Source organism: Lampetra planeri, chromosome 1, assembly GCF_965212315.1.
Source record: "Lampetra planeri chromosome 1, kcLamPlan1.2.h2, whole genome shotgun sequence".
Taxonomy (NCBI): Eukaryota; Metazoa; Chordata; class Hyperoartia; order Petromyzontiformes; family Petromyzontidae; genus Lampetra; species Lampetra planeri.
Genome location: NC_136107.1, coordinates 19,313,879 through 19,334,540, shown reverse-complemented (window position 1 = coordinate 19,334,540; position 20,662 = coordinate 19,313,879). Strand labels below are relative to the sequence as shown.

The window sequence follows — 20,662 nt, the reverse complement described above, 5'->3', positions numbered from 1 at the left end:
TATTTATATGTGCACCACATGGTTTTCACACCATGGGTTCGTGCGACAAGCAACAAAATGTTTGAAACAAATCCACAAAAAATAAATAACTTTAATTACAACTGTACACGTAGAAATGGCAAGAAAATATATTTACAGACATTCAACAAGACACTCCAAAAAGCTCAATTTTTCAGGGAACATTTCAATTAATCAGCTTGGGCTGCACGCTTTGGCAGCAGCAAGTGAACCTTATGGCGGTACCCCAGGGTACCATAATACCCCGGCTCTCGCATAATGTCCGTGATGCAGTCATTTTTAGTCGGTTGACGGTCGACGATGCGGCAATCGACTCATCTCGACGAGCTGTGCACGATGGTGCATACGAGCGTTCAGGGTTTCAGCGCAATCGTCCTTGCTGTGTTTTGACATCACGGAGTAGCACTGATGTCGGATTGATTGGTACCACAGTCGCGGAGGTAACACCCCTAGAAAAAAGTGTCCCAGAAATAACATTTAATTGCCTTGGCCATTTTGTATTATTTGGTACCCCAAGGTACCGCCATAAGGATCGAGTGTTGAATGAAGGCGAGGGGAAACCACACTGATGTCAATGTGGTCAACAGGCGACCAATTATCCCTTACTATAGATCATGTTTTGTCTACGCATGTTTTCCCCCCACCTCGTGACACTGTCGATCTAAACCCTCTGCTACATGAAACCGGGCATCTGCTATTTTACAGCGTTGATGGCTCTCATTGCACTCAATTGGAATGGACGTAGCAATTATTGTCCCCAACCTACAACTTCGCAGGTACCTCCTGAAAGAGTCAGACTCGGTGAGGCTTTTCTGGATAAATAATTGTCACTCAAACGGATACTATGCTGAACTAAGGGACTACAGGAATTCTTTGAGTTATAAAATTACAGGTACCCCTCTACTTACGAACAATTTAGGTTCCAGAGGTCTGTTCGTAAGTGGATTCGCAAGTAAAATTTTACTCCTGTCGATTTAAAACGTGTACAGCATGTACAATAAACACGGAGAATGGCTTTAAAAGTTGTATAATCTCCTGTAGATGCTGCCACCACCACCATCGATTTCGCAGCGGTTTAACTTACGACTCTTGGCCCGAACAGGCAACTTGACACATGGACAGGTTTGTTCGTATCTCTGAAAGTTCGTAAGTCGAATGTTCGTAAATAGAGTCCCTGTACATTTAAAGATTGAGGCTGCACAAGGCACCAACATGTGGCAGAGCTGAACTAATTACATTTAAAAAGGCAACCAATTCTGATGTCATTTAATTTGCACATTGGATAAGCATAAAATGTGCCTCTTTCCCATGTGTTCATCGATGGATATATAACCATTGGTTTCTACACATTGTCAGCCACATTGCTTTATGGGAATGATTAAATTCATTTCAGCATCATTGGGTCAACATGAGCAAACTCAACTGGTTTTGACATAACGGGCTTCATCATTAGTTATGCTGGAACCAATGCTGGTGAAATTCCAGAAGTTTAAAGTGGGGGATGGCATGCAGAACGCACGAACCCACCTCGACACTGGGATCGAGGCGACGTGACTACCGCGCACTTGAGCGGCAGACAGTAGAGGTATCCAGATAGGAAATTTGTTATACAGTATATTCGCCACAAAACTACCAATGATTATTTGGGTCGCAATAGTAAAAGCAATGAAATAATGCAAACTTTAATATAAAAACAATTTAAACTTGTACATACTTTTTATTTGGTCTTTTTTTTCATCGACCGATGTGATTGTTGCAGCAAGCTGAGCTTCCTGTGGGCAGCCTCTAGCCCTCAACGAGATTTGTTTCACTGCTCTGCCAATTGAGGCTGCTAGCAGTGCTGGTACAGCCTCATCATGAAGCGACATGTAGTCCATGAGCCCAGACCAGACATTTCACTTGCCAAGTACCACGTGGGGTGGCATAAATGTAGTGGTTCCAATTTCCGAATGTGGCTAATGGTAAATGTTCTGATAACCATTTGAAACGGAGTAGGTTATCAAGTAATTCACTCACTGGCCACGTAAATCGGTGGTTATTAGTGTCTGCTCTGGCCTCGGGCTGAGAATGGTTCTGATTAGTGGTTCTTTGTTTAACCCTCATCCCATTCCAGAATTGCTGTGGGTGCACAGGTATAAATGCACCTATGCTAGTTAAAGGAAGGCACAAATTAAAAACCATTTGCTAACATGGATCGGCTTGATACTTAGAAAGAAAAATACATTTAGATTTAGTCAGGAGCACTCTAGTGACATCACTAGAGGACGGTATGTGATGGTGACAACTGATTGGTATCAAAATAACGTTCCCTGACCATTACTGTAAAGTCTTGAAAATATATTGACAATCAGTATTTTACACACTTTCTTAATCCTAATCTCACATCCTGTCTCCCATGAAAGATGCTTCAAATGTGTGTAAGACAGCCTGGGATACAACCCTTGCTGTATGTACCTTACAAAATAAAGATTTTATTCGGTTGTGGGCTCAAAACTGGAGGAACTGCAGCAAGCCTGACAAGTGTAACTACCAAACCCGAATGTAAACTGCACATCAACACTGGTTTCATGAATGTTGGTTGTGGTAGCCAACAGAGGTAGTGAGATTTTGTAGTTAATATATTATTATTACCCGAGATTCACAGGACGACACAATCTCGTGAGTTTAGGCGCTTAATAATCACGAACACCAAAATGCAAATAATCCCAAGTCATATATATATCAACTCCAGGCACTGTGACGTGACATGTATGGGTTAAGTGCTTTTCATTACGATAAATGACGGACATTCACATTTTGACGAATGTTGCGATTTATCCAAGCCGCCAAAGTTTTGAGAATGTCATTAATATTGAAATATGGCTATTTTTTTGCGACAGTAATGTTATTGCCGAGTGAGCGGCAGGTCTGGGTGAATAAACGAGCACAACTCGAGTGCCTCCAGCGCGGACGTTGATATAATTCGGCACAACTCTCGCACAACGAGGCATTTGTGGACGCTACACGTTGAGATTAACCCCCCCATTCCTGCGGAGATGCTCTTTATTATTTCGTCACATTGCAGCAATGGGGTAAAGCCTTGGCAGAAAGCCACTGCCTTCTGGCATTGACCCATGAGCTGTTAAAACTAAAAAGGATGTCCAATGACGATGATAAGACACTGGTGATCTGCGATGGTATGCATGCTAACTCAAACATAACATGTAAGTTAAACGTGTTTTAATTCACTGCTAAAAACCTACATGGTGATATGAATGGGCAAAGTCTGCCATCAGGAGGTACTTGTGAGAATAAAATGCCAATGAGTTGTCACCTCATTAAAATAAATTCCTCCCGAAAGTCCCATTGTGTACTTTTAGATAACAATTGAAGTATGTGTCTGTTACATCTGTTTACCAAATACATTTATGCATGTTGCCAAAAGCAGCTGTGCTTGGCAGCCGCTAAACTACACCACACTTCATTAAAGTAAACACAGTTTGGCTCTGGTGGACACAGGTCCACAGGAATCTGTCCATCGCCCAACATCACGCGTATATAATTTAAACCAATCAGCAGAAGGTAAAGGCACTCATCATTCAGGATGAGAAGCATAAACAAATAGCACCGACATTTCCACCGTCTGCGGAAAATGTAACAGCAAATTCTGCACGCTTCACATCACACAATTGGCAACATCAGACCGCTGAGGTACTGTTTCTGACTGCATAAACGTCGCTAGAATGTAATGCCGGTTTGTGCCATCGCTCATGAAAGACAACCCAAAATAAACATCCCTTGTAGATACATTCCTGTGTTGTTTCCTGGACTGTCCAACACGAGTTTTTAAACTTTGTTAGGAAAAATAATTATGCTACAACAAAAGCAATGCCAAAGTGTGCCTCTAGAGCACACCTGTAATTTATATTTTTTATTTAATCAACGACAACAATGTCAGACGGCGTGGGAAACTGCCCAAGGGCATCTACCAATGGCTATTCATTATATGGGTTGCATTCTTTAAGGCATAAGACCGCTGCTCTGAGGTTCCCCTGTCACAAACCACCCCTCCATTGCAAAGTGACAGTGAATTTAAGGGGGCAAAAGGGTGAGGAATCTACGACCCGTGGGTCGGATACGGCTCGCAACTTTATTTCATACAACACACGGCCGCGTTGAAGCCTACTACTTTGAAACTGGCCACGGACGATATTTTATCCATCGCTGCCATAACAGCCAAATTAATAGGCTACTAGATTAAAAAAAGATTTCACCACTGGTTATTTTAATGCACTCAAGTTAATTCTGTAACTACAAGTGCCTCTTTCAGTGAGAGAAGTGACTGAGGTGTGTTAATATGTGTCCCGCCAAACATATCTAAAACGTCCTATTCGGTACTCAGGTTACCCACCCCCCTGCTCTACAGCACCCAGGCAGCACTGTAGAGAATGGTGAGCCTCTCTGGCCACGGTTGCGCGAGTATGCGGGTGCAGACGTCACTTGGGGTTGAGGTTGGCCCCGAGCACGGCATCCAGGTGTGCCTGATAGCCCATGTCGGTCACGTCCACGCACACGTCGCGCAGGTTATCATACGCGCCGTTCACCTTTCGCTGCTTCCCTCGTGAAGGGAACAGCGGGTCCCATTCAGAGCTGCTCTTCGAAGAGACTGCGATTTCCTGGAGTTGCTTGACATCTCCACCTGAAGTCATCTGTACTGAGGTTGCTGAACATCTGGAACCGGATTGGCCACTGCTGGGTTGCCCGGGCAACCCAGCAGTTTTGCTGCTGGCTTCCGTCGGAGTTCTGTTTCGTGTGCTCGTCCTTGCTGTGCTATCAGCTGCGCTGTTGTGTTCAGCTGCATCTCCTGGGAGGCCACTGCCCATGTAGCGAGTACTGTCTTGCTCATCCCTGCTGTCCTGGGCGATGTGCAGCGTCGGTCCTCCTTGCTTGTCCTCGTGGGAGCCTGCGCTCTCCGCAACCTGCTCCTCCTGCTGCTCCTGTACCCCGTCACCATCCAAATGGAATCCCTCAAAGGAGTCCACCTCACTCGTCCGGAAGATCTGGAGCAGCTGGAGGTAAAGTGGTATTCCGCCCTCATGTGTTGCCTCCAATGCCGAATTCCTCTCCCACCAGGGGGCCTCCGCTTGTACCTCAGTGCCGTTGAGCCAAGTTCGATCGACTGTTCCATCAGTGACTTGCAAAACATTAACATCGTCTGCCTGACATATGGGAGCAGCATCTGCGGTGGGCATGGAGTGGCCAAGCGCTTCCCCACCACCTGCACAGCCCCTGATCCCGTGTGAGTAGTCTGCATCCGCTGCCGTGCATCCCATGTTGCCGGCTCCGGAGTTCCAGGTCGACATAACAATCCCTCCTTCCCCGCTCTCAGAGTGATCAAGCCTGGCCACTTTGGATGGCGGTAGTTCCGCGGTTAATTTCGCTTTGCGCTTCTTGGATTTTGACAAACAGTTGGCCACCGGTGACTGGCGTGACGTGGCCGCATTGGCTATAGCTGAAACCCTCTCTGCTCGGAGCCGAAGTGGTTCCAGATTATTATGGGACAGCATAGAGAAGCTCTCTGCCACAGTGCATGGGGACAACAAAGGCATGACATCGTTTGGCAGCTTCGTGGAAAAGGAGGCACGGCTGAAACTCCCGGTCCTTCCCACACAGGCAGTGTCAATGGCCTCTATGCTGGTAGCACAAGGTCGCGTTTGGGAGAGGCCAGAATCACCACCACATTTGCTTCCATCCCCACTGATGCCACCTTCACCTCTACCACCTATATCACCTTTTCTTCCACTGCTTCCGATGCCAGCAGCTCTATTACCTTTACTTCCACCACCACCACTGCCATGCAAGGTGGCCATCAGGGCCGCCCCAGTGTCTGCACGATAGGAAGGTCGACTTCTTTCCTGCTGACACACCTGCATTGGCCTTGAAAACTCGGGAGTAATGCTGGCAGAGGACAGAAGGAGGAAGGTGACGCATACGTCAGTATCAGTGCACCAAGGTCTGTCCCATAGCATGAGGGATTTTTTTTTATAATCCCACAGCTGCATTCCCACTTGATAAATTACTCTACAATCCATTTCAACTCTTTGGTTCTTTCGGTAAAGTCACGTAGAAATAAAATAAATTAAATAATAGAATATGACGTTTCGATTGCAACACAAGCAACCGTCATCAGGTAGAACTAAATTTGAGAGAGAGACAAAACAGAGACAGACACATAAGCAGAGAGAGACACAGTCACACACAGAGAGACACACAACATAGACACACAGAGACCCAATGCCTCTGTGTCGAGGCCTTAAACAGAGAGAGAGGGGGGGTGGGGCAGAGAGAGGGGGGTCTGCTGGAGCAGCTGCTCGAGCAGAGAAATTGGCATGTCAATGAAAGACCCAACAAGACTGGTACATTTTAGAGAGAGTTGTGTGGAAATCCACCCCGAAACGACCGAGGGAGAGAAAGAGCGAATGGACCGATGAGAGCCTGGTAAATTTTAGAGAAAGAAATAGGCAGTTTGAGAAAACAAGATTTAGCAATTTTTTGTGTAATGTAATGCAATGCAACACAGAGAGTCGGCTAACACAGTTAACGCATATCCTGGTTGATTACGATCTTCAAAGATTGCTATAATTAGAAGTTACGTTGTTTTCTCAAACTGTCTATTTCTCTCTCTAAAATTTACCAGGCTCTCATCGGTCCATTCGCTCTTTTTCTCCCTCAGTCGCTTCGGGGTGGATTTCCACACAACTCTCAAAAATCTACCAGTCTTGTTGGATCTTTCATTGACATGATAATTTCTCTCCTCCAGCAGACCCATCTCTCTCTCTGCCCCCCCCCTCTCTCTTTAAGGCCTCGACACAGAGGCATTGGGTCTCTGTGTGTCTATGTTGGGTGTCTCTCTCTGTGTGTCTGTGTCTCTCTCTGTGTCTCCGTGTCTGTGTTTTGTCTGTCTCTCAAATTTAGTTCTACCTGATGACGATTGCTTGTGTTGCAATCAAAACGTCGTATTCTATTATTTAATTTATTTTCTTTCTACGCGACTTTACCGAAAGAACCAAAGAGTAATTCCTGCAGTCACGAAAGCTTCAACTCAATTTTCAACCACCTCTACGGGAAGGATATAAGTTCGTTTTCTCTCTGTGTCTGAGGATGTAAGTTTATTTTCTCTCTCTCTGTGCCTCTGTTTGTAAAATTTCACACTTAACTTCTAATTTTAGCAATCATTGGAGATCGTAATCAACCAGGCTATGCGTTAACTGTGTGTTAGCCGAATCTCTGTGTTGCATTGCATTACAATTCCAAAAAAAATTGCTAAATTTTGTTTTCTCAAACTGCCTATATCTCTCTCTAAAATTTACCAGGCTCTCATAGGTCAAATCGCTCTTTCTCTCCCTCAGTCGCTTAAGGGTGGATTTCCACACAACTCTCTCAAAAATCTACCAGTATTGTTGGGTCTTCCATTGACATGATAATTTCTCTGCTCCAGCAGACCCACCTCTCTCTCTGCCCCCCCCTCTCTCTATTTAAGGCCTCGACACAGAGGCATTGGGTCTCTGTGTGTCTATGTTTTGTGTCTCTCTTTGTGTGTCTCTTTCTGCTTGTGTCTGTCTGTGAGTGTTTTGTCTCTCTCTTGAATGTAGTTCTACCTGATGATGGTTGCTTGTGTTGCAATCGAAACGTCGTATTCCATTATTTAATTATTTCCTTTCTACGGGACTTTATCGAAAGAACCAGAGAGTAATTCCTGCAGTCACGAAAGCTTCAAATCAAGTTTGAACCCATTTCAACTTGCACAAAAGGGAAGCATCAGAGATAAACACTTCCAAAATTGCCCTTTCTGTACTGGTACAATAATGAAAAGTTATATTTGGAATAATCAACTTGTGTGGAGATGAACGGCTGTCATGTGAAGGGAATTGAAGACAATGTGGTCCAAAGTTAATCTCATACAAACATCAAAATGATTCACAAATGGAATCATCGAATGGAATCTGTAATGAGTATGTGCAAACGTACAAAAACGTTATACTATTCATTCACAAATGTAGCGTAATACGAAGTTATTTCAGTGAAGTGTCGATGTTAAGGATTAAAATTGGACTTAGGCAGAGCATGGGTTTATGGATAAATGTGGGTTCAAGGTTACGTGATGTTGAGGTAGGTTAGTATTTGGTATTGAGTTAGTGGTATGGAAAGGTTATGGTTAATATTAGTACTAGGTTAGGTTAAGGTTACAGCTACAGTTAAGGCTAAGACTTTGGTCGGGGTTAAGGTGAGTGTTTATTAATTTAGAGTTACATCTCAGACTTGTGTTCGGGTTAGGTTACATTTAACGTTAATGATAGGATAATGGTTAATAAGTTGGCCTAAAGCTTGGATGAGAGATTAAGGGATAACGGGTTCTATTAAAGTTACGGTTAAGTTAGGATTCAGGATGAGTTTAGAGTTTCGTTATGATGGAGTTAAAACTAAACTAGGTAATGTTTAGAATTAAGTTAGGTTTAGGTTAGAATTAAGTTAAGCCTCGGGTTAGTGTTAAGATTAGATCTAGGTTAGTTTTGGGTTACACTAGGGTTAAGTTGAGTTTGGATTATAGTTTATTCTGCAACAATTTATCAGTCGGTTTTAATTAGAACAGCTGCATCACAGCAGTCATGCCAGAATCGCAGTTGGACGTGAGATTGATTTTTTTTTTATCACCTGCCGAGCGTTGCTGTGGGGCTGGCAGAGCTCCTCATCTCCAGCTGGCAGATTATAGCGTCGAGCTCCACATAGTTTGTATCGTCCAAGGCAAAGGACCGATGGCCTTCGTTTTGCATATGCTACGGTGGACACGGAAGACAAAAAGCACCTGATGTGAGTCACATTGTGTTTGTTCTCCACATGCCTCGTGGACTGACAAAATATGCAGTTTGCAAATGCAGACCGGATAACTTTATTCCCTAAGCCTTGATAGAGGAAATAAAATAATTGTGACTCCTAATATTAATTGTTAAGTTCAGATGGGAGCATATATAAGTTGTAGGTCAGTTGAGGAATGTTACAGTCACCCTTAACGTAAATGCATTTATTTTTTTATAAGATTCTTATATAAGAACAAAACTTTACGATAATCCCAATGTGATGCAAAAATCTTTCTTCCCAAACCTTTCAATTACCCCTTGTATACCCTGAAGGTGTCATAAGTTTTGCTGTTTTCATTTCTCTGCTGCCTCTGGATAGATGTATCTGCTGTCGCTGGACAGCAGAGACATCTGTGAAAAAGAGCTTCATAGCTCCAGCATAAATAAATATTCTGATTCTGAAGTGTACAGGCAATGCTCGAGCAGGACAGTAAGATGACCGATGTGTAGGGCAACAGCCAACCAGGTGAGCATGCAGGTAAGCCAGCGGGCAGGTCGGCAAGTGGGCTATCTGGCCAAAAGGTGAGCGGGTGGGTGAGTGGAGAGTCCTCACCGACTGCATGTGCTGGAAGGTGAGGCAGCAGCACTCGCAGTAGCCATGCTTGGGCCGGCAGGGCGGAAACTGAGCGGGGCCTCCCGTTCTCTTGCAGCCTCCGTCATGTGCACTCGGCTTGGCTGCCGCCTTCGTGTTAGCATTAGTCTCGGCTCTGCAGGGTCAAGTCGCAACACAAATGAGTGCGAGTTGGCACTGACCTGGACACCTCATGTGTTTCACATGCCCACTTCAGTCGTAATCATGTAGTCATACCTCGGTACACGACTGTTTTGGAATACGTCGAATTTGGTATACGTTGTGTTTTGACGAGAAAAAATGTCTTGGGATACGACGTCTTGCTTGGCATACGACGCGCTTGCTAGAACGTGTATGGGTCGGGATGAGTCACCGCGTACCCCTTTCACGACTCAAACAAAGCGCCGCCTCTCAGTCTGCCTGTACAGTAGTTTTAATGGAAGGGGACTCTCCTTTAAAAAAAATAGCATCTCCTTCTCCTCCCCTTCCTCCCCACTATCCTCGTAGCTATCAACTCCTCTCAGCAAGGTAAAGTGATGTTATTTTATTTTTATTTAAATTGATTTTAATTTATTTATGCATTTATTTTAATTTATGTATGGATTTTAGTAATACGTAGTGTCTAAATTATTTTATACAACCCCATTAATGTATAATATGCCATATAAAATATAATTTCTTATACTCTGAAACAGATTATTTCCTTTCCCTTTATTTCTTATGGGAAAAATTCGTTTGGTGTCTACATCATTTTCGGTATAAGTCCTACATTCTGGAACGAATTAACGACGTATACCGAGGTACCACTGTACATGTACAAAAGGGCGCCTGTCACAGGAATGTCTCATTTATACAATCGGCTAAACGCTGTCAACAGAATTGAGCACTGCTGACAGGTCACTTATTTTGGAAGATATTTTGACTGGACATATTAAAGTGTGGCCATTGCATTTAATTTAAAAAAGAAAACTTTCAATCAATCACAACTGGTGCCCATGGGTAGAGACTATAGGTAATAGTTAATTATGGATGCTTCTGATGCCTGTCTGAAAACCACAAAATCAGTCCATTTTGATTTACCCATATGATGTAGACTCATTTCTCCACAAAGTGAACCAATGAATACATGTCCTCCTATCGCCACTTGAAACTCTTTAAATAAATAAAAAAAATCGTTTTTTAAATATCCATTGTCTTTAACAACAATAAAACTTTACAATCAAATCTCAAGAGGAGAATATATTTTTTCTATCCGTAATTTAAAAAATTACCTCAATTCATGCTAATTCAACAAATTATTGAAGCAGGGAAATTTTTGCAGCCCTACTAAATTGTGCAAAATATGGACAACTATTACCTTTTGTTTCCCATGACAAGCAGCTGCTGTTGGTCCTGCTGTGGCTGCTTCTGCTGCTTAATTTTCAGTTCCTGCTGCTGTTTCTGCTCCTGCAGTTGCTGCTGGGAGGGCCCAGCTGGGAGGATCTCAAGCTCGAAGGGGCAGTTGCCACGCGGCGATGCCGTGTTTATCCACGGGAAGCAGCCCAGCTGCACGAACATTGGGCGATAGTGCCTGGTCACGCACACGCACGTCACTGTCAGCTCACCGCGGCTACCTGTGTGCTCAAAGTTTTAGAGCAGGCGTGGAGAGAACCAGCAGCCCATAGGCCCACTTCATTTCACGTTACCCGCAACCACATGTGGCTTACCACTTTGCAATGGCCTGAAAACAATCTTTTTCCATCACTGCATCTTAGCGGCACTAATCGGGAACTAGAGTTTAATATTTTGGTCCTGGCAACAATGTTATAATTTAGATTAACTATCAGTGACATAAGTGACTCAGATGTATGTTATTGTGTGGCCCGCCAAAGGTAAATTCAAGTCCTATTAGGTCCTCGGTAGGGTACAAGTTCTCTACCCCCTGGCATATTTAAACGTACGTTAAATATTATTTGGTTCTTTCGGTTAAGTCACGTCTAAAGATAAAATAATAAATTAAATTAAATAATAGAATACGACGTTTCGATTGCAACACAAGCAATCATCATCAGGTATAATGAAATAGCGACATAAAATCGAACCAGAAAACTATAGACAGACATATTAGCAGACAGATATCACCAAGATACATAGCGGGAGCAACACAGGTAACAGAGAGGGGTGATCGTCTCTGTGGGGTGGCCTTAAATAGACAGAGGGGGGGGGCGGAGGCAGAGAGAGGAAGGGGTGTTAGAGAAAAAATTAGCTATCAATGAGTGGTCAACAGACGTGGTGCTGCACGGCAAGTAAGCCTGAAAATCAGGACACACTAAAATTAAATAACCTAGTAAAATATCGAAATGTAATGTAATACAACACAGAGGGTCGGTCAACACACAATTAACGCATAGCCTGGTTGATTACGTATTTCAAAGATTGCTAAGTTAGAATGTTCACACTTAAATTCTAACTTAGCAATCTTTGAAATACGTAATCAACCAGGCTATGCGTTAATTGTGTGTTGACCGACCCTCTGTGTTGTATTACATTACATTTCGATATTTTACTAGGTTATTTAATTTTAGTGTGTCCTCCTGATTTTCAGGCTTACTTGCCGTGCAGCACCACGTCTGTTAACCACTCATTGATATGCTAATTTTTTCTCTAACCCCCCTTCCTCTCTCTGCCTCCGCCCCCCCCTCTGTCTATTTAAGGCCACCCCACAGAGACGATCACCCCTCTCTGTTACCTGTGTTGCTCCCGCTATGTATCTTGGTGATATCTGTCTGCTAATATGTCTGTCTATAGTTTTCTGGTTAGATTTTATGTCGCTATTTCATTATACCTGATGATGATTGCTTGTGTTGCAATCGAAACGTCGTATTCTATTATTTAATTTAATTTATTATTTTATCTTTAGACGTGACTTAACCGAAAGAACCAAATAATAATTCCTGCAGTCACGAAAGTTCTAAAATTAAGATTGAACCACTTCTACGGGGAAGTTTTAAGCTTATCTTTTTTCTCTCTCTCTGGCGACATGTTTTCTCTGCCTGTGTCCTCTTTAGAATGTTCACACTTAAATTCTAACTTAGCAATCTTTGAAATACGTAATCAACCAGGCTATGCGTTGTGTGTTGACCGACCCTCTGTGTTGTATTACATTACATTTCGATATTTTACTAGGTTATTTAATTTTAGTGTTTCCTCCTGATTTTCAGGCTTACTTGCCGTGCAGCACCACGTCTGTTGACCACTCATTGATATGCTAATTTTTTCTCGAACCCCCCTTCCTCTCTCTGCCTCCGCCCCCCCCTCTGTCTATTTAAGGCCACCCCACAGAGACGATCACCCCTCTCTGTTACCTGTGTTGCTCCCGCTATGTATCTTGGTGATATCTGTCTGCTAATATGTCTGTCTATAGTTTTGTGGTTAGATTTTATGTCGCTATTTCATTATACCTGATGATGATTGCTTGTGTTGCAATCGAAACGTCGTATTCTATTATTTAATTTAATTTATTATTTTATCTTTAGACGTGACTTAACCGAAAGAACCAAATAATAATTCCTGCAGTCACGAAAGTTCTAAAATTAAGATTGAACCACTTCTACGGGGAAGTTTTAAGCTTATCTTTTTTCTCTCTCTCTGGCGACTTGTTTTCTCTGCCTGTGTCCTCTTTAGAATGTTCACACTTAAATTCTAACTTAGCAATCTTTGAAATACGTAATCAACCAGGCTATGCGTTAATTGTGTGTTGACCGACCCTCTGTGTTGTATTACATTACATTTCGATATTTTACTAGGTTATTTATTTTAGTGTGTCCTCCTGATTTTCAGGCTTACTTGCCGTGCAGCACGTCTGTTGACCACTCATTGATATGCTAATTTTTTCTCTAACCCCCCTTCCTCTCTCTGCCTCCGCCCCCCCCTCTGTCTATTTAAGGCCACCCCACAGAGACGATCACCCCTCTCTGTTACCTGTGTTGCTCCCGCTATGTATCTTGGTGATATCTGTCTGCTAATATGTCTGTCTATAGTTTTGTGGTTAGATTTTATGTCGCTATTTCATTATACCTGATGATGATTGCTTGTGTTGCAATCGAAACGTCGTATTCTATTATTTAATTTAATTTATTATTTTATCTTTAGACGTGACTTAACCGAAAGAACCAAATAATAATTCCTGCAGTCACGAAAGTTCTAAAATTAAGATTGTACGTGAAATAATCTGGATGCTTTTTACCGAGGATGATTTTCAGAATTTCAATAGACACTGCGGTCAAACTGAGTAAAGGGGGTACCCAGGACCGGTTCAGTTTTCACTTGCTAATAATGTTATCCATGACCAACAATTTAGCTCGAGTCGTCAGACTAAAAGCACAGTGCACCAAGCATTGTGACACTGTTTCACCAACATTTTTGGAATAAATGCAATTCAAGATGTTCTTTCTAAAAGTGTGAATAAATTAATGCAATGCCCCAAAGTGAACAACTCACTGACTACAGTCTTCCACCTTGATGAATTGCTTTTGCAGTTTAATACCTGTTTGGCACACACACACAAACCTCGAATGAAGCTCAATAAACACATAGACGAACACACAACAGGGAAACGTAAGAATAACTGCTGCAGCTGTACATGAATGGGTAGGTAGTAGCAGACAGATTGTGTTGGTAGTGACCAGCTCGTATTTTATTCTCTGACTTAAGAGCCAACTAAATTACTTCCACATTCACTTTGCCTGAGTCAGGTTATATTTTGTTAAAAGTATACCCACCAGGTCAGGTGGAACTCTTTCAAAGCGTGCTGGCAGGCATCACTGATCACAAGGATTATGGTAAACACCATGGCTAACTAGAGTGCACAAGTCAGCAACGGCTATGTGAAGCACACCGATATGGTTATGCGGGAGACATGAGGGCATGCGAGTTGTTTCACTGCATGCGTGCGATATGGGTGTGTTCCACTCACTGCTAATGTGCTTGTGTGTGGTGGCACTGCCAGGCTGAGGTGCAGGCTGTGTAAAAACAATATACGGACAGAGTTAAGATAGGCGACTGCATAAGTGAAAGAATTATTGATGTTAGAACTGGAGAATTAAATATTTTAGGATAAAAATATTACAACGACCTAAGTTTTTTTTTATATATATAAACATCAATGTTTTAAATTATGAATTATAAAATAACTCTACTTTTATGAGAACATGTACCAACTGTAGTTTAAACTATTGTGTTAAATGACTAGTGGTAATCATGGTTACATGTCATGTACTAAATATGTACATTTAATTTCTGTCCATGGCAGGGCTCATATATTTCAAATGATTTTATTTCCTAAAAATTGCACACCTGAAGAGCCAGACATATGAAGGAGACGATTTTTCCCCTTCATACGTCTGTCTCCACATCTGTCTCAACATCCGGATACATTTGTCCAATAAAATATTCCAAAAACATCAAGCTGAAGAAATGTACACATTTTGGAGAATGGAAAAAATGACTTGATCTCACAAGTGGGTGGCCCATGCCTGTTAACAGAAGTCTATTTACAGGGTTACCTCTGTGCCTTAAAGACTTCAGACACCATATACGGAGATAGAGAAACCCTGCAGGCAAACACCTACATCCAGGATTATGAACCTATAAGCCCGCAGCTGGGAGGACCTAGTACTTTGAAACTGCTCGCAAAGAATATCTGTCCCTCCCTGCAAGCATTGTACCGAAATTCATTGGCATTGGGGGGGAATATTTTTGACTTGGCAACCCTTTCTCATTTTAGTACGATGAGTCACAAGTCACTTCTGTCACTGCAAGGGCTCCGTTCAGTGACAGCAGTGACAGAGGTATGTCAACGTATGCCCCCCCCCAAAGGTATTTTTAAGTCTTATTCGGCACTCAATAAAGAAACGGTACCCCACCTCTGTCCTAAATGGAAATAGAGAAACCGTATTTGTAGACATGGTGATGTTTTACATGCCGGAGAAACAGCTCACCTGGACATGGGGCTCTGGAGGTGGGGGGTTCCCAGCCTCGCATCTCTTCTTCTCCAGATACTTTAAGGCAGCTGGGTGCGATGCATTAAGGACTCACAAGTGTCACAAAGTGGACACCACGTGTACACCGACACTAGGGATGAAACTCCATTATCTTACCCCAGCAAGAAAAGTTGGCCTGCTTTTGCATCAAGTTGGATTTTTTTTTACATTTCTGTTCATCGTTTCTTTGATGCTTTTTGTTGAACATTTGATGTTAAAACTTTCTATGTCAAACAAAATTAAATAAACATTATTCGTGATTATTGCCAATTATGTTACATTGACATTTATTTACTTACAAATATTACACTCTTGGCAAAACGGTGTAATTTTTTGGAAAATCTATTTCAAAATTTGACCCTTCACAATTCTCTTGAACACTTTCCCCAAGATGCTGGTAATTCACCTGATATTGTGGTTGGTTTAGTTTTTCAATGGCACAGGGCAGCAAAACGGATACCATCCATGTGTATAATTTTCACGCCCCAGGAGCGAGCATTGGCAAGGAGGTCAGCACCTACATTTTCCTGAGCATGCGCACAAACAGAGCGTGCCACACAGACATGCAGGGGAAAGCACATCGCCATAGCAATCACAAAGGCTTAGGAGCCACCACGGTCATGGCTTACAACTACGTGTAAGTGTTATAAAACAAAATCTCGTTTTGCTGATTCAGAAAGTTCATCAAGTTTTAATTAGAGGTTTATTTAATACTATGTATTATTCTTACAACACATTTCTTAAGCAGCAAGAAAGAACATTTACTCTGAAACCTCAATTACTGGGACCAGACTGTACATGGGTAGCTACTTCTGCCATAATATCAGAATACCCAGAGGCACTGGCTAATGAGGTAATACCTTGCCAAGTAAACTAGGTTGAGGCAAAACCAATTCAATGTTGTGATGCTTAAACAATGTATATCTTCAAGCATTAAGACACATAGCCCAATAAATTAAATATGTATTTTAATCATTGACACTTTCTTAGGAAATGAAAAATAACTATTTAGTGATGCTTAATTTCACGTACCCACGAATGAGATGCAAGCACAGGGGGATTCATTACAATCAAATTTGTGCATTCACGAGGCAGCACAAACCTGTCTCTTCATGGCTTTCTGTACCAACTTCTTTCCACGGCTCACCTGCAAGGGACAAGCAGGATACTTCAAATACATACATTTTTCAAATTGTCCATGTAGTTGGAGATATCCAGCTGTTTAACCAAAACCAACATCTCTATTGGTAATTTTCTTATAACAAACATATAAACGCCAGACAAAAATATATATTAATAGGTGATGCATTTATTGTCTTAAAAGTTAACTTTTTTTATTGCAGTTGATGTGCTAAGGAATTTTGTGCTATTTTTGACAACCAATTAAACCCTCCCAGAGACCCATCTGAACCATTCACCGTCCTCACTAATTATGTACTTGTGGATGTGCACTGCACTCACGAGCAGTGACGGTAGATGAAGCTTTTTCTGCTGTTGCAGCACCAGCTGCTGTTTGTGTTGTTGCTGCTGCTGCTGCTGTGAGGCTGTGACTGATGGTTTCGCATCACTGCCCTCGATGCCTGCCCGACACCCGTTCCTGAGCTGTGGTGCAGGCTGAGACCTCCCACCAAACTTCACGGCTGCGACAAAGCGATTCAGCACTCCGGCGCACTGCCGCTGCTTGCTTCCCGCAGTGGCGCCGGTTTCAGGCGCTTCCTTTGTGGGCCGCTCGATGAAAGCGCAATGTTTAGTGGTCCGAGCCTGCGCCGTTTGAGTCCTCTGCATCGTGGAGCTGGAGGTAGGCCTCTCGTCATTGAGCGCCCCGATTATAGCTGTCGGGCCACCAGATGTGACCGGCGTTGTCACAGTGACTCCCAAGCTCGCGGCAGCACTGCCGGTCTTTCCCAGGCCAAGCGTGGAGCTTGTGCTGGAGGGAGTCAGTGGCCCTCCGAGCGGCGCAGCAGCAGTAACAGCAGCAACAGCAGCAGGCCGACCACTGCTGTCTGTCGCAACCTCCCTGCGGCTGGTGATCAAGTAGTTGACGTCCCGACTCAGAAACCTCTCCAGAGTCTGCAGAAGTTATAAGTGTCATGATACACAGGCACTCTATTCAGTCACGGTCATCTGTGACCTCAGGCAACCATCAGCGAGGGCAGAACAATTTGGATTTATAAATCATCGAAATGTCTACATTTCAAGGTGTCACATTAACATGCATTCTCATACTTGTTTATCCTACGGAGTCATATCACAAAACTGCACATTTTTTAAACCATTGGGTTTGCAGCTTCAGCAGTTTGTCCATCACATGATGTGGGGGACAAATAAAGTGAAACATCTCTACAGAGCAAACTATCATCTGTTCTCACCTTGGCTACATGAACACCTATCAAGATTTAATGCAAAACCAAATTATTAAATATAACTCAATAAACTGCACAGTTTAGCCACGTTCACCTTGCAAAAGATGCTTCGAGTTTCCATGGGACATTACCTGGATGAACATGTGTATGTTGAACTTCTTTCGCACTGTACGTAGCTAACCGTGGTGATCGGAGGTGCGGGGACGGATAATAAACATCCATACATTCAACTGGGTGATACCGAACAAAGCCTTCGCTTCGCCTACATACTTTAGAACTGCTTTTTGCGTTTAGTATGTTGTCTTTCCCCCGCACCTCCGATTAGCACGCTTGGCTACGCACGGTGCGAAAGACGTTCAACACACATACATACTGAGCGTGTATCCTTACCCCTCCGAGCTGCTGCAGTTCTCTTTCCAACTGAGTCGCCTGCCGCTGGTTCTGCACGTCCAGGTAAAACCGCTTGCCCTGCAGGGGAGCGTACCTCTTCGGCTTCGCCATGCCGCTTCTTCCGGTGCACAAGCATCTACAGCGCACGGACACGCCGGCGATGCGATCACACCCATTACAAGTAAAGCAACAAACACAACACGGTTATCAACCAGCGTCCTGGATGCTCAATCACTAGACGTGCAACAATGTGCTCCCCCCTCTGACCAAGATGCGATTGCAGATCGTGATTCGAAAATAAATGGTTTTCTTTTGTTTTCACATTGTGGTGAATGAAGATTATCAGCTCGCTCTTATCAGATCTCAGAATATAAGTACGGTTTTAACCTGGCTGGTGTTTTTGGATGGGTGACCGCCATGCACGCAAGGTTGTCACAGGCATCTTACAGAGCTGTGCTTCTACGTTGTGGGCAATAATGAACAGTCCAGCAATTTGCCGCGTGTTGTACTGTCCTTCAAAATTCCCACGTCAATGTTCCCCGCTCTAACTGACCGGCGTGTTAAGTGCTCGGGGAAGAGACACGGGTTCTGAAGTCTTTGGGTACAAAGGGTGAGGTAGAGTCGGGGCGATTCGCATGGGGACTTTGCGTTACCCAGGAAGAAAGAGAATCGGGAAACTCACGGTGACTTAAGGACGCCCGTGCTACTCAGGGGAGACACAAGTGAACTGGCATTGAATTCGGGGGAAGAGATTCACGGACAAACTCGCGGTGCTCGGAGAGACATCGATGGACTCATGGACTCTGGCATGTTATTCAAAGGGACACTTCACGCTATTCGTGAGGGCGCTTGGGGACTCGGGGACACTGGGATTCGTGAGGAGGGGGAGGCTCGCGATCTCAGAGAGACTCGTAGGGGACACTCGGGGGACTCGGTGGAACTCACTCAGACTCACTCACTGAGACTCACCGAGACTCACCGGGACTCACTCACTGAGACTCACTCACTGAGACTCACTCACTAAGACTCACTCACTGAGACTCACTCACTGAGACTCACTCACTGAGACTCACTCACTCAGACTCACTCACTGAGACTCACTCACTGAGACTCACTCACTCAGACTCACTCACTGAGACTCACTCACTGAGACTCACTCACTGAGACTCACTCCACAGAGACTCACTCAGACTCACTCACTCAGACTCACTCACAGAGACTCACTCACTGAGACTCACTCACTGAGACTCACTCACTCAGACTCACTCACTGAGACTCACTCACTAAGACTCACTCACTGAGACTCACTCACTGAGACTCACTCACAGAGACTCACTCACTGAGACTCACTCACTGAGACTCACTCACTCAGAGACTCACTCACTCAGAGACTCACTCACTCAGAGACTCACTCACTCAGAGACTCACTCACTCAGAGACTCACTCACTCAGAGACTCACTCACTGAGACTCAGACAGACTCACTCACTGAGACTCACTGAGACTCACCGAGACTCACTTGGAGACTCAAGGGACTGACTCAGACTCACTCACTCAGACTCACTCACAGAGACTCACTCAGACTCACAGAGACTCAAGGGACTCACTCACTCACTGAGACTCAAGGGACTGACTCACTCACTCAGACTCACTGAGACTCAAGGGACTGACTCACTCACTCAGACTCACAGAGACTCAAGGGACTGACTCAGACTCACTGAGACTCGCCGCCTTCACCGCAGCTCGACGCCCGCCTCCATTTTCCCGCCAAAGCTCAGGTGGTCCCAGCATACACCGCGCAGCTACGGGTGCCGAGACGACGAAACGCGATTCGCTATTGTGCTTTGTATTCGATTCGTGCTGCACGCGGGTGTGAACTTCTTTCGCACCGTACGTGGCCGACCTCGGTAATGGGAGGTGCGGGGAAAGGACAACAAATTAAACACACGCACAAAACAGTTCTAAAGTCACGGGCTTTCAGTTTAGATTTAAAAGTGTATAGCTCAAGTGGCCTCTTGTACAGTATGTTACAGCATGGTGGTAGGATTACACTGATCAACACACTTTTTCTGGCATAAGGTATTTCAACGGGTTTAAGGTAATTTTGGGGTGCTGATTCCAAATCTGGCATCAGTCTTTGTCTATCACATCAGGTTTTTGAGATATCCAATATTGCATTTTCAATAAAAAAAACTGCAGAAGAAAAATATTAAATAAATGTGGATATCTACATAAAATGATATTATAAACACACTATCCTAAAAATACAGCACCATATTTTAACACTAAAGCAGTCACTGACTCGCAACAACTTGCAATCATAAGTGACAGAGTTAATTTCGGGTAAAATCAATGAAAATGGGGTATGCCGATAGCATAAAAATGAGATGTGATAGAGCAATTCTGA

General features: G+C 43.6%; 1 protein-coding gene across 1 annotated transcript; it reads right to left on the bottom strand.

Moving 5' to 3' along the window:
- Positions 1-73: 73 nt before the first annotated feature.
- LOC144719706 (uncharacterized) lies at positions 74-20,081 on the bottom strand. Its single transcript, XM_078595847.1, has 12 exons — positions 19,974-20,081; positions 18,257-18,392; positions 16,965-17,573; positions 16,606-16,650; positions 15,964-16,030; positions 15,462-15,532; positions 14,438-14,483; positions 13,963-14,008; positions 10,841-11,053; positions 9,466-9,619; positions 8,710-8,831; positions 74-5,955 (listed from the first exon to the last, which is right to left on the bottom strand). Exons 2-12 carry the CDS (start codon positions 18,365-18,367, stop codon positions 4,494-4,496), a joined length of 2,946 nt encoding a protein of 981 aa, XP_078451973.1. The 5' UTR covers positions 18,368-18,392; positions 19,974-20,081; the 3' UTR covers positions 74-4,493.
- Positions 20,082-20,662: the final 581 nt, after the last annotated feature.

Coding starts and splice junctions, on each gene's coding strand:
- LOC144719706 (XM_078595847.1), bottom strand. CDS start 18,367: ATGGCGAAGCCGAAGAGGTACGCTCCCCTGCAGGGCAAGCGGTTTTAC. Junction 16,651..16,964: donor TTCATCTACCGTCACTGCTC/GTGAGTGCAGTG, acceptor TGTCCCTTGCAG/GTGAGCCGTGGAAAGAAGTT. Junction 8,832..9,465: donor CCTTCCAGCACATGCAGTCG/GTGAGGACTCTC, acceptor TGTCCACCGTAG/CATATGCAAAACGAAGGCCA.